The sequence below is a fragment of the Xyrauchen texanus genome, chromosome 27 (assembly GCF_025860055.1).
Source record: "Xyrauchen texanus isolate HMW12.3.18 chromosome 27, RBS_HiC_50CHRs, whole genome shotgun sequence".
NCBI lineage: Eukaryota > Metazoa > Chordata > Actinopteri > Cypriniformes > Catostomidae > Xyrauchen > Xyrauchen texanus.
The window spans coordinates 10388499-10401310 of NC_068302.1; the positions used below are offsets into that span (position 1 = coordinate 10388499).

Below are 12812 nucleotides of genomic sequence, written 5' to 3' on the forward strand. Positions count from 1 at the left end.
GTACTATCTATTATCTATTATACCACAACTAAACTTAAAAGGGCATCTTTTTCCTTTGGAAACTTTTTTTTTTCATGGATATGCCCAACACATATACGTAATATAATTGTGTTATGTTTTATTATATACAGTACAAAAATTTTAAATGTGATTTCTGTTGTTTTGAACTGTGAAAACAGAAGAGCAAAAATGTTTTAGAAATACAAAATAATCTTTTTTTCACATCAATCATCATGCTTTGACATTTAGTTATTTTTTTAATTTTTTTTATCTTTTTAATTTCTACATATCTTTCATTGTGGCTGTCTTTTGGGCCTGTCATGTGTTTGACAGATCCAATCCATGTTGTGAAATTGTTAGAACAATAAAACGTTTTGTACCTCTTTTTAAAACATTGGTATCGGTATCAGCCAAACATTTTAATATTAGTGCGTCCCTACTCACGGCACTTATTTCATCAATACATTTAAAGCGGCTATTACATGAAAAAACCTTTAAGCATTCAAATGAGGGTTTTTGCAGAAAAATTTATAAATTAAAATAGTATTCGAATAACAACAGTTTAAACTCCAACCCCTACTTAGGACAGAATATTTCTGTGTTTAAGACTACACAAATATGTACACAAAGTGATATAACAGGCACTTTTACTCTAATGTAATGGGTATAATTACAGGAACAGTAAATTCCTTAAAAAGTGGAGTATGCAAATTTTGAAGTCTCTGACTGTCCTTAATATTGCCCTTTCAAAATCATATACTTATATTTGTAAATGTGATTTAGATTTATTCCAAAAAAACTTGTTTGTAATGAAAACAGCTTTCAAAAGAAAACCTCCAAATTAAAGCCATAAAAACTATTTTTCAGGCCTCCAAAAAATACTGCTCTGTTGCAATTCAAACTAAAAGCTTTGGAAGAACGCACCTCTCGTCTATGTACACTCCTGCATGTTGAGTATTTATAGTAGCAATGCAGCAAAGAGCCTGGTGTAATTTCCCAGATGACCGTGCATGCAATAAGATTGAGCCTCTGTATCGGTTACAGACAAGGGAACTAAATATATCCCAAGCCAAATGACAGCATGCACATGTGACCTCACACACTTCGGCTCGCTCTAGAGAATCTCGAGTTGAACATTGTTCCCTGTCAGCTGTTAACTTGCCCTGATTGTTTGGTTTTGGCATGATTCACGTCTGCGCACAAGAAGGGTGAGTGACTAGAGCCTTCGCTGTAGTGTGTAGAGTGTAGGGTACCTCTGTGTGCGATTTGATATTTCCAGTGTCTGCTGATCATATGCTGTTCCAGTAACAAATCAGTGTGGATATATATAAATGGCCTTTTGCTTTGCTTAACTTTTTTCTGGATGTAAATTTTGAAAACTGAATTTAAGATATATTAAGTATTTTTTAGGACCAGCGGTAACCCTGCAGGACTCCAAAAAGTCTGGTACTCCGGGACCTCATAGTGCCATATTCCATCCTTGTGAGAATGTATGTACTGCATAAAACTTCTGATCTGTGAATTTTCGTTTCATTTACAGGGATCCGAACCAACAGTCCTGGGATCTCAATATCAGTGACTGGCATTATATGTAAACAATCCATGGCATGAAAGGTGACCTGAATGTCTAAAATGAGTGGATGCTAAAAAGAGATCACGTATAGACATTGACATTGTAGTTTGAACTGCATGTTGAAGGCAGATTGTTGTTCTTTGAGGTCATGGGAATGTCAGATGATGCTGTGATTGGTAGGGGTCTGAACAGCCCTGATCCACTGGTGCGTGAGGCCTATATGCTGGCCTATGACTATATCAACTATGTTACGGCCAAACCAGGTGTCCCATTAGGTCCAGCACCGACCCATGCGACAGCTGCCCTGCGCCACTCGGGAGATGAGTTGCTTGTTCGCTTCCCCATCTTCATTCGGCGCTGGCCACGGGTTTTCCAGGACGTGACAGAACAAACGGCCTGCCCAACCCTTGTTTCCATCCTGGATGAGCACTTTGCCCCTACCCGGCATAGAGACCTTGCATGGAGTGCTGTGCTCTCTGTGTTCGTTCTAGCTGGCCAACTGGCTTTGCACTGTCAGGAGAGGGGCATGACAACTGTCCTGCCACAGATTCAGGAGTGTTTGGGCAGCTACGTAGAGATGGTCATCTGCCCGGAGATTAGGGATAAAGGAGGATGGGTGAGTATCAAGTGTCAAAGTCAGTCCCTTTAAAACCCAATGGCAAGCAGGTTTGCTCTTCTTAAGCCTCAGGAGTCATTTGGCTCCATTCTGAGTCCTTACACCAGATGCTCCTCACTATTTTTCTAGCTGAAGCAGGTGTGTTTCAAATATACTGCAGTAGGTAAACCCATTAGAATTAGCTGTTTTTCTGCATTAATTGGTAATAAAATGTGATCTCATCTTCATCAAAGTCACAAGTACAGAGTGCGTAAGCTAACAACACAATTATAATCTTTCATGTCTTTCATGACTGAACACATCCAATTAAACATTTACAGTGCTGTGGAAAAAATAAGTGAACCCTTGGATTTAATAATTGATCGATCTTCCTTTGGCAGCAATAACCTCGACCAAGCATTTCCGGTTGCTGCGGATTAGACCTGCACAAAATTCTGAAGGAATTTTGGAGCATTCTTGATTTCAGAACTGTTTAAGCTCAGTCATATTCTTAAGATGTCTGGTGTGAACGGCTCTCTTGAGATGATTCCACAGCATCTCTATTGGGTTAAGGTCTGGTAGTTATAGTTGATTTTCTTTTTTTGAAGCCAGTAGTGGATTTACTTCGATGTTTGGGGTCATTGTTCTGATGCATTAACTAAATTTTAGTTTCAACTAGAGTTTTAGCTGGCACACCGCAACCCTGGCATCATCCTGTACTGTGGGATATCTTGATAACTAGGGAATTACTTTTTCAGGCCCTAAAGCAGCAAAGCAGCCCCTTATCATGATATTACTTGATACTGTACTTCACCTTTGAGATTATGTTTTTATGCTGGTATGCAGTGCCCATTTTACACCATATGTAGTGCTTGAGTCATCTAAGCTGGACAGCCACTTCTAGAGAGAGTAGCCACAGTACTATATCGTCTCCATTAATAGACAGTTTGTCTAGCTGTGGACAGATGAATATCTAAAGCTCTTTGTAATCCTTTGTAGCCATGTTTGCCAACTCCTGACTCTTATTAGCTTTTGTTGATGTCATTAGAATGTTTGAATGATATATTCAATATGGACAAGAACAATACAATAATTTGTGTGTTATTAGTTAAAATAGATTGTGTTTGTACATTATTGCAACATAGATGATGATCAAACCAGATTTTAAGACACATTTATACATAATGCAGGTAATTCCAAAGGGTTCACATATTTTTCTTGACATTGTAAATAATAGCAGAAGTCGTTTTGATTAAAATGTATTTTTTTTAAAAAGTGGTGAGGGGGAATTTTACACCACATTTATACATATACAGTAGATATAGGGGCAATTGTTATAGGGCAAAATTGGTCAACTTATGCAAATACTTTTGAGACAGCAAGATGAATGAATTAATTAATGAAAATTACATTTATATAGCGCTTTTCTGACACTACACTCAAAGCGCTTTACACAGTGAACAGGGACTCTCCTCAACCACCACCAGTGTGCAGCATCCACCTGGATGATGCAACAGCAACCAAAGTGCACCAGTACACTCACTGCACAACAGCTATTGGTGGAGAGGAAAGAATGGAGTTATAGAGCCAATTTATGGAAGGGGATTATTAGGAGGTCATGATTGAGAAGGGCCAATGGGGGAATTTGGCCAGAACACCGGGTTTACACCCCTACTCTTTTCAAATAATGTTCTGGGACTTTTAATAACCACAGTGAGTCATGACCCTGGTTTAATGTCTCATCCGAAGGCAGGTGCCTTTTTACATTATAGTGTCCCCGTCACTCTGCTGGCCTCCCTAATACCTCTTCCAGGAAGCAACCTCTGTTTTTCCCAGGAGGTCTACCATTCAGGTACTAACCAGGCTCAACACTGCTTAGTGGGGTTGTCATCCCAACATAAGTATCCATGCAGTCAAACTGCCTAAATTCTCACCGAACACACTGATGTCTACACAGGCCCATACCAGACTCAAATTGCAGCAGTGGCCAATCACGTGATGATTACAACAGCCAATCCCATGATTGTATACAGCAGCTGCAGCGGACAATCATAACATCGACCAATCGGCCACAGTAACCACAGTATGCATTGAGGGGGATAAGTGATCAGATATAGCCAGATGATGAGCCAACAGTTCAAGGAGTAGTTCACCTATAAATGGAAAATGTACTTTTACTCACTCATTTACTCAACCTTATGTTATGTTTTCTTGGAACATAAAATAGATATCTTAAGCAGCTATATTCCATAGAATAATAGTTTATAGTGAGCAGGAGCAGGAGCTGTCAAGATTCAAAGAGGAAAATGCTATAAAGCACTATTGAAGGTGCAGTATAAAGACATAATAACAGTAGTCAATATGACTGGAGTTATATTCCAAGCTGACTGGAGTTGTATTTTTTGATACAGCACAAAAAAGAAAGAAAAGATGACTAAAACAGGCAAATTGCTAGTAGTGTAGACACAGTGGTGTTGTACTGTGTGAACTTCTGTGTGGACAAAAATGTATCATTTAAAACCAAAAATTAAATAAAAAACACATTTAAAGCCTTTATTCAGAAAATGATTGCATTCAGAACCTTTACTATTTTAAAGGACAATTATAGTTGTGACCTCAACACCTGCGATCCCCCACCCCCAAAACAGTTTTGTCCTCCCCAAGACATGGTTATGGCCTTGCCAGTTGCCTGCCTACTACTGCAGCATGTGTACAGTGTTTGGGCTCTCGCAGGTTGATGAGCTTAGTTCCTCAACAATAATGACCACATGGACAAATCCGTGGAAAAAAAGAGTTAAAAGATGAAATTCTCAGTATTTTTCAAGTATTTACTGAATGATTATTAGATACATCGATGTCAGTTTTGGGTTGAGGTGGTTGAGACGTGTCCTCACCACTTTTTGAAATAGCTTTTGACAGGTATGTGTATAATCTAGATGAAACATCTCCAGTTCTTGAGTAGGAGTTTCTATTTCATCTGTATGTGTTTCGACTGGTGTTCTGGTGCTGGAATGTGTTATTTTGAATGTTATGATAAGTGTTTGTTGCGGCTGTTATCAGTGTCGTTTAGCTTCAGCAGTTTTTCCGCAGCTTGCGCTCTTTTCTGTGTCCCCCGTTGTGATGGTCTTCTCGGCCGTATTGTTTGTGTGTATGCAGAGTGTGTGTTGTCTTTTTCTCTTTTCTCCCTCTCTCTTAATCGCTCTCAGGTGTGCTTAACCAGGTGAGCTGATTGTTGATGACATGTGTGTTTCCTCCCTATATAAACTGAGTGTTTAATGGCTGGGTTGTGTGATGGGATACAGGTGTCATCTTGTTTACAGGTGCATATTGAAATTTTTCCGGTTCCTGCTGATGGACTGGACTGGACTGGACTGGACTGGACTGGACTGGACTGGACTGGACTGGACTGGACTGCTCTGCTCTGCTCTGCTGCTGGAGTGGAGCTGAATTTGTGTTTGTAGCTGTCTGAATTTCGGGGTTTGCTGTTTTTCATACACAGAACTGTCAATAAATGTGTCTGTGTTTCCGCTACTCTCTCTCCCTGCATCTGTTGTTGCAGTTTTAAAGTGTAAGACCGATCCAATGTCATACAGATGCAATCTTGCTTTATTAAAATAAAGTTATATTTGGGTGAATTATAACCTCTAAAAACTAGAGAAAAAAAGTTACCACTTGATCAATCAGTCATGTTCTTAATCATCTACTGACTAACAAAATCTCAAGACTGATAGTGGCAGATGTAGAGATGAAATTACCATCTTATGTGAAATATTTAGGTGCTTGAATCGGTCATTAAGAATGACTGTTGATTGAAACAGTTCATTTAAAAGAATTGTTTACTGTGCATAGCATCATTAATATTCAGTGAGTTTTGCAGCACTGTCCCCCACAGTACAATGTTCTGTACAGTTTATTTTTATTTAGACCTAATGGTGTAAATCTTTGCTTTCAAATGGCTTATTCCAGCTGTTATAAAGGTGATAGGCATACAGGACTTCATTTGCATAATAACATGGGATATGCATCCATAGGTACACTTAACAAAATAAAAATTTCTGGCCTGCATGAGGTGGTGACGTTTAGTCCAGATTGCTGGTTCTATATGTCAAGCTAAGGAACATTTAGAATTTGTTGATGTGTTTAATAGACAATGTCTTGGTCCACTGGAGATATACTGTACAATTATTTACTTGATTTTTTTTTACATTTTGGCAAATCAGTAGCAAAATGGCTACTATGGAAATTCAGTTGTATTCAGTTGAAAATCAATGGACATTTGTAATTTGATAGTGACTCCAATTAATGAACTAGTACGTGTTGCAATGAAGCTTGGTACCTTAATCCATAAGAACTACACGTGGCCATCACTGACACTTTGGTGTTGCCACCCCTCATAGTCTGCATATCATCCCCTTGACACCCTACATAAAACATTTCTAGATCTGCCCCTGCTCTGCAACAAGGAGGCTTTTAAACTATCCCAAATACTATCCTTTTACTTATTGGACATTAATTGAAAAATGTTTTATTTAGTCACCTTTAATCATGTTTTTATTTTTTGCCTCTATGTAAATGTAATAATTTCAGGGATTCTCATTAACTAGGCTACATATATTTGCAACAATTTAGAAGTTATTGAGCCCCTTTGTACCCTACCAACAGGGTTGGGAGGGTTACTTTTGAAATGTATTCCACGACAGATTACAGAATACATGCTGTAAAATGTAATTTGTAGCATATTCTGTTAGATTACTCAAGGTCAGTAATGTATTCTAAATACTTTGGATTACTTCTTCAGTACTGGTAGATTTTTTTCACTTGTTTTGACTATAAAAACTCTGCCAGTACAGTAAGACAAAATACACATGTTAAAAATACAATCTCTGAAAAACCTAAATATCTTGTGCAAAGTTGTTTCTTTTTTTTTCTCCCAAATTGGAATGCCCAATTTCTGCGTGTGGAGGCTTCACTCTATTCTCAGTAGCATCCGCACAACTCACCATGCGCCCCACTGAAAGTGAACCACATTATAGTGACCACAAGGAGATTACCCCATGTAACTCTACCCTCCCTAGCAACCGGGCCAATTTGGTTGCTTAGTAGGCCTGACTGGAGTCACTCAGCACGCCCTGGATTTGAACTCACAACTCCAGGGGTGCTAGTCAATGTCTTTAATCTCTGAGCTAACCTTCTATGAGTAAGGATGTTTTGAGATGTTTAGAGGAAAACAATACAAAAATTATTATCAAGAATACAATTTTTGCCCTAATATCAAAGGTCTTAAAAGAAAAAAGAAATTATTATCCAACATGAATTTTCTTAATAAAACAAATATGATCATGCCTGGTAACATGTGCATGTAAAATGGCTAGAAATAGCATTTTAGCGAAGCGTGAATCTGACAATTTACACAAGGTTTATTTCTGTTTCTTCAGCTCCAAACTTACTTCTCTGTCTGCTCATATGAATGTAACACATCATAAGAAGGTGTTTCACCGGTTCAAATGCACTTTTGATAACATTATTTAGATGTATAAACGTTTTCCATCTGAACATGTATTCCGTTACATGTACTACCCAACACTGCCTTAAAAGAATGTTATTCTAATTCAAAGAGTGCAGAGTGGTTTTAATAACTGTAAACTATACTTGAGAAAAAGATCAGTTTCTTAAATGTTACTTTTTTATTATTATTTCTGTCTGTGCATTGCTCTCAGTCTGGTTTCATCAGTCGTTTTGGAGAGAAGCAGAGCCTTGAAGACCAGGCGAAGATGGCGTGCTGCTGGTCACTCCTCTTGCTGTGTGTTGGGATCCTAACCTACTTTGTTTGGGCAAGAAGGAAAACTTAGACTACAGCGCCATCTGCTGGGAATATGTGCCAAGTAAACCCTTTTGAATGCCAGGGACATCCATGATTGGTTGGGTTGAGCTAGTAGAGATATTTAGGCCAACAAATAGGACTGTTATTTAAACTATAAACTGAATTTATACAATGTTGCATAATCCTGAAACATTACAGGAAATTTCCCCTTTAGTCACTTTGTAAACCATATTCGTTTTAACAGCCTTGTATATAGAGCCTAAAATCCAGTTATGATTTATAATCTATTTTCAATCTAACATGTGGACACATGACTGATGGTATGTTTCTCATTCTTAAATTACCTTTGATCTAAAAGGTATATGCTTAAATGCTCAGAATTATTTGTAAACTTATTCTTGCATATATGCATTACTTTACAAAACTTGATTTCTGACATTTTTAAATTAGATGACCTAGATACTGAATGAAAAGCATCAAAGTGGGCAGCATTAATTATGATTTATGTATAACTCTGTAGCAAATAAAAAAAATACTATGTGAATATCTCAATAGTAGATTTACAGCATGCTTTACTGTAATACTGGCTACTTCCATACTAAAATGGGTTTAACATTTAATTTACTATAAAATTACCATCATTTGATGCGATTTAGATATGGAAAATAAGCAAGCCTAGGGGTGTCTAAATATTTTTACTGGTACTACATGTTTTCTTCTGGTGTGAGACCATGTGTTAATTATGTTGATGTCTACAGACAAACCCTAAAAACAGGTTTGGCAAGGATCTTTCAACAGTGTTTGAGAACAGTAATGACAATCTTTAAAATGATTGGTTAAATTCTTTGTATGCGCAAATCAATTTCAATTACTAGGAGACATTTAAAACAAAAGAAAAAGCCTTTTAATGACATCTGTACAAACAAGAGGCAAACACAGCAGAAGTGAAAACACTTAAAAGAAAACATTGAGCTTTGGAAAGGTTCTTTTAGGCCAGCAAAATTATATAGCTCAGAAAAACGTACACACACGCATCTTAAAGAGATTTAAGCCAGCTCTTCCTCTCCCTCTTCCTCAAACTCGCCCTCCTCCTCAGCAGTTGCATCCTGGTACTGCTGGTACTCCGACACCAGGTCATTCATGTTGCTCTCTGCCTCGGTGAACTCCATCTCATCCATACCTTCTCCTGTGTACCAATGGAGAAAAGCCTTGCGCCTGAACATGGCAGTGAACTGCTCAGAGATGCGCTTAAAGAGCTCCTGGATGGCCGTGCTGTTGCCGATGAAGGTAGCAGCCATCTTGAGTCCCCTGGGTGGGATGTCGCATACTGCAGTCTTGACGTTGTTGGGGATCCATTCAACGAAGTAGCTGCTGTTCTTGTTCTGAACGTTCAGCATCTGCTCATCCACCTCCTTCATTGACATGCGGCCACGGAAAATGGCGGCAACTGTGAGATAGCGCCCGTGGCGTGGGTCACAGGCAGCCATCATGTTCTTGGCATCAAACATCTGCTGTGTGAGCTCTGGTACGGTTAGGGAGCGGTACTGCTGGCTCCCTCTGCTGGTCAGAGGAGCGAAGCCAGGCATGAAGAAATGGAGACGGGGGAAGGGCACCATGTTCACAGCCAGCTTACGGAGGTCAGCGTTGAGCTGGCCAGGGAACCGGAGGCAGGTTGTTACACCACTCATGGTGGCAGAGACGAGATGATTGAGGTCACCGTATGATGGTGTGGTAAGTTTAAGGGTGCGGAAGCAGATATCGTACAAAGCTTCATTGTCAATACAGAAGGTCTCGTCTGTATTCTCAACCAGTTGGTGGACAGACAATGTGGCATTGTAAGGCTCTACCACGGTGTCGGACACCTTAGGAGAGGGCACCACGCTGAAGGTGTTCATGATACGGTCTGGGTACTCTTCACGGATCTTGCTAATGAGGAGGGTACCCATACCAGACCCAGTGCCTCCACCCAGAGAGTGGGTGAGCTGGAAGCCCTGCAGGCAGTCACAACTTTCTGCCTCTTTGCGAACAACATCTAGGACAGAGTCCACCAACTCTGCTCCTTCTGTGTAATGGCCTTTGGCCCAGTTGTTTCCAGCACCACTCTGACCTGTTGGATTAGCCAGAACATTTAAACTTCATTTTCAGCAAATACAAAGAAATTAAATGATTTTATAATACAATTAAATAATAATACCAACCAAAAACAAAGTTGTCTGGTCTAAAGATTTGACCAAAGGGCCCAGACCTCACAGAGTCCATGGTACCTGGTTCCAAGTCCACCAACACAGCACGGGGAACATATTTGCCACCTAAAATGAAGTTCCACAAACAGGTTAAGAAAGATTTTGCATTTAATGCGATGAACTCAAAGTAACCATCTGTGTATTTACCCGATGCTTCGTTGTAGTAAACATTGATCCTGTCGAGTTGAAGATCGCTGTCTCCATGGTATGTGCCAGTGGGATCAATTCCATGCTCATCACTGATAACCTCCCAGAACTACAGAATGATATAATAAATTCATGAATTAATTTGATGGTAAATGATATACAACTAATTTGTATCTGTGGTAACAAATAATGAAAGAGGTTGCTGAATGTTTAACTCGTACATTTTGTAAATTGCAAGACAACGAATTATTTCAGAACCTATCCAAATGTGTACCATGCTTTTATAACCCAGAGTTTCATACGGTCGCCAACTGTTCTTACAAACTTCTACACGTTTAGAACAATCTGCATGCCTTATATAGGCCTACTGAATATTGTAGGTTATATTTGTGAAATGTTTCCCATTACTTGTTATTCTTTTTAAAATCATTCCTTCTGAAAAAACGCGCGCGCGGCAGGCACACCGGTTGGTTGAAATCCATCTGCCGCGAATTTTTTTTTTTAATTCTGCCTACGTCATAAACATACGCATCACTTCCGGCGAAATTTGCTGCGCGCTAACGCCTCATTGATTTTTTCTGTGGGGTGGGGGGAGAGAGAGAAGCGGTGGTGCCTTGGAAAAAAAGCAAATCTTCCAATATACAAATCTAAATTATCGCATTTATATTATGCCAAAATACCTTTTAAGTACAGAAATGTTGAAAACACGGGGTTATGACAGTATTTAGAGTGCGCTAAATCGTTTATCCTTTTGACGCATTGCAGTACGACTCACAATGGGAAGTTCCAGACAGATGCCGCATTGACAGTAGGCACGAAAACCCTCGGTTTGGAAAATAAACAGTGACTTACATAAGTAAAAACCTTTCACACGGTTTACGTGTTTCTATTTTAAATTAAAACGAGGAAGCACATGGCTGACCCAGTTTCCATTCAAACGAGATCGGATCAGAATATTCGCTTTTGGGCTACACAAATGCTGAAACGTCATTTACTTTCTCCTTAATTGTGAGCAAAAATAATTAGAACAGGACGTTTGTCATTTCATAATCACCCTAAATATTAACTCGAAATGCTGACATTTTCAATAAAGACTTTTAATTTAAAATCAAATGAAGCAATAATAATAATAATTTAAAAAAAACACACACAGACCTTTGCTCCAATTTGATTACCGCATTGTCCGGCCTGAAGATGCACGATTTCCCTCATTTTTTTTTTTACTCGACAGCACAAAGACTTATAATGCAAGAACCCTTTTTCTTTTTGTGCTGAAGACTGGCACAACCCCCCTATTAATAGACTCCACATCCCCCGCCCCTGACTCTATACGTTGGTATGTATCAGCATGCCATTGGCTGGATTTTCAAAAAGCCCACCCTAAAGAATCCATGTGTCCAATCACAACAGAGAAAGAAAACGCTGATAGGCTCTAATCGACTATCGCTCAAATTTTATGGCAACGTATGATTTTCGTCTACGGTAACAGCTTGTTCTGTCTGTGGAGGAAAGAAAGAACATAGTTGGCATACAACAGAAGCAAAGTCCTGTAATGAAGCTCACATATGAAAAACTGTATATCGCACACAAGTGGCGGAAACACTTGTTCTTTATGGCAGTAAAATACTATATGTGCCACTGCAGGCTTTTCTGCTCAAGGCTCATTCTACAGCTCAATAAAATAACAGGAAGTGGAGTCGAGTTTTATTATTATTCTTTTTACAGGCCAAGAAAAAAGAACACAATACCAAAACTGCAGCCTTGGGACATAATAAACAATAAGCAAAAAACAGTCATTTGTATTCATAGATGGACATTGAAGATGCTAACACTTTTGCACAAAAGCAGCTAAATGCATATTCCCAAATCCAAATGTATTAACATTATTATGGGAAAAGATTTTACGTCAATGTGGTTTTACATTGCTGTGGCTACCTTGGGTAGTCCTTATATCCATTGCGTATTTCACAGATCTTTTCTCCATTTTCAGGCTATGGCATGTAATCATAAATGCGACCACATCACAAACAATGCAGAGAAAATGGAAGATTCCATTCTGAGAAGCACACTTTTCCTTTGGTCGGGCCAGACTGCGAATCATGTGAAGAATACCAAACACCAGCCAGAAATTGACCTGCATTGGACATAGATGTTTATAAGGTGTACACAGCCTAATTGAAAAATGACTCTATATACACCTTTTATGATATCAATAAAGCTCCTTGAATATGTTTTTTGTGTCTGTCTGTATGTATTTGTGATTTATGAGTGGTTTCATGTTTCACTGGCAAACAAACCCTGGTATGGGTGCAGTTGGATTATTCAAAACTAATCTTAATGTAGGAAAGGGAATGCATGGTAATATAATATCTGCCCTGACACAGTTGCGTGAGTGACTTAGACTGAGAGAATGAGGGTTTGCCCCAGTTCTCC

The 12812-nt window shown here is 39.0% G+C and overlaps 2 protein-coding genes across 2 annotated transcripts; one reads left to right on the forward strand and one right to left on the reverse strand.

The window, feature by feature from the left end:
* Window positions 1-1116: 1116 nt before the first annotated feature.
* Window positions 1117-8241, forward strand: bcl2l16 (BCL2 like 16). Its single transcript, XM_052094175.1, has 3 exons — window positions 1117-1208; window positions 1541-2189; window positions 7886-8241. Exons 2-3 carry the CDS (start codon window positions 1722-1724, stop codon window positions 8015-8017), a joined length of 600 nt encoding a protein of 199 aa, XP_051950135.1. The 5' UTR covers window positions 1117-1208; window positions 1541-1721; the 3' UTR covers window positions 8018-8241.
* A 629-nt stretch (window positions 8242-8870) lies between these two features.
* Window positions 8871-11666, reverse strand: tubb2b (tubulin, beta 2b). Its single transcript, XM_052094176.1, has 4 exons — window positions 11535-11666; window positions 10380-10488; window positions 10188-10298; window positions 8871-10096 (listed from the first exon to the last, which is right to left on the reverse strand). The coding sequence occupies exons 1-4, from the start codon at window positions 11589-11591 to the stop codon at window positions 9036-9038; spliced, it is 1338 nt and encodes a 445-aa protein (XP_051950136.1). The 5' UTR covers window positions 11592-11666; the 3' UTR covers window positions 8871-9035.
* Between the last annotated feature and the right edge of the window lie 1146 nt (window positions 11667-12812).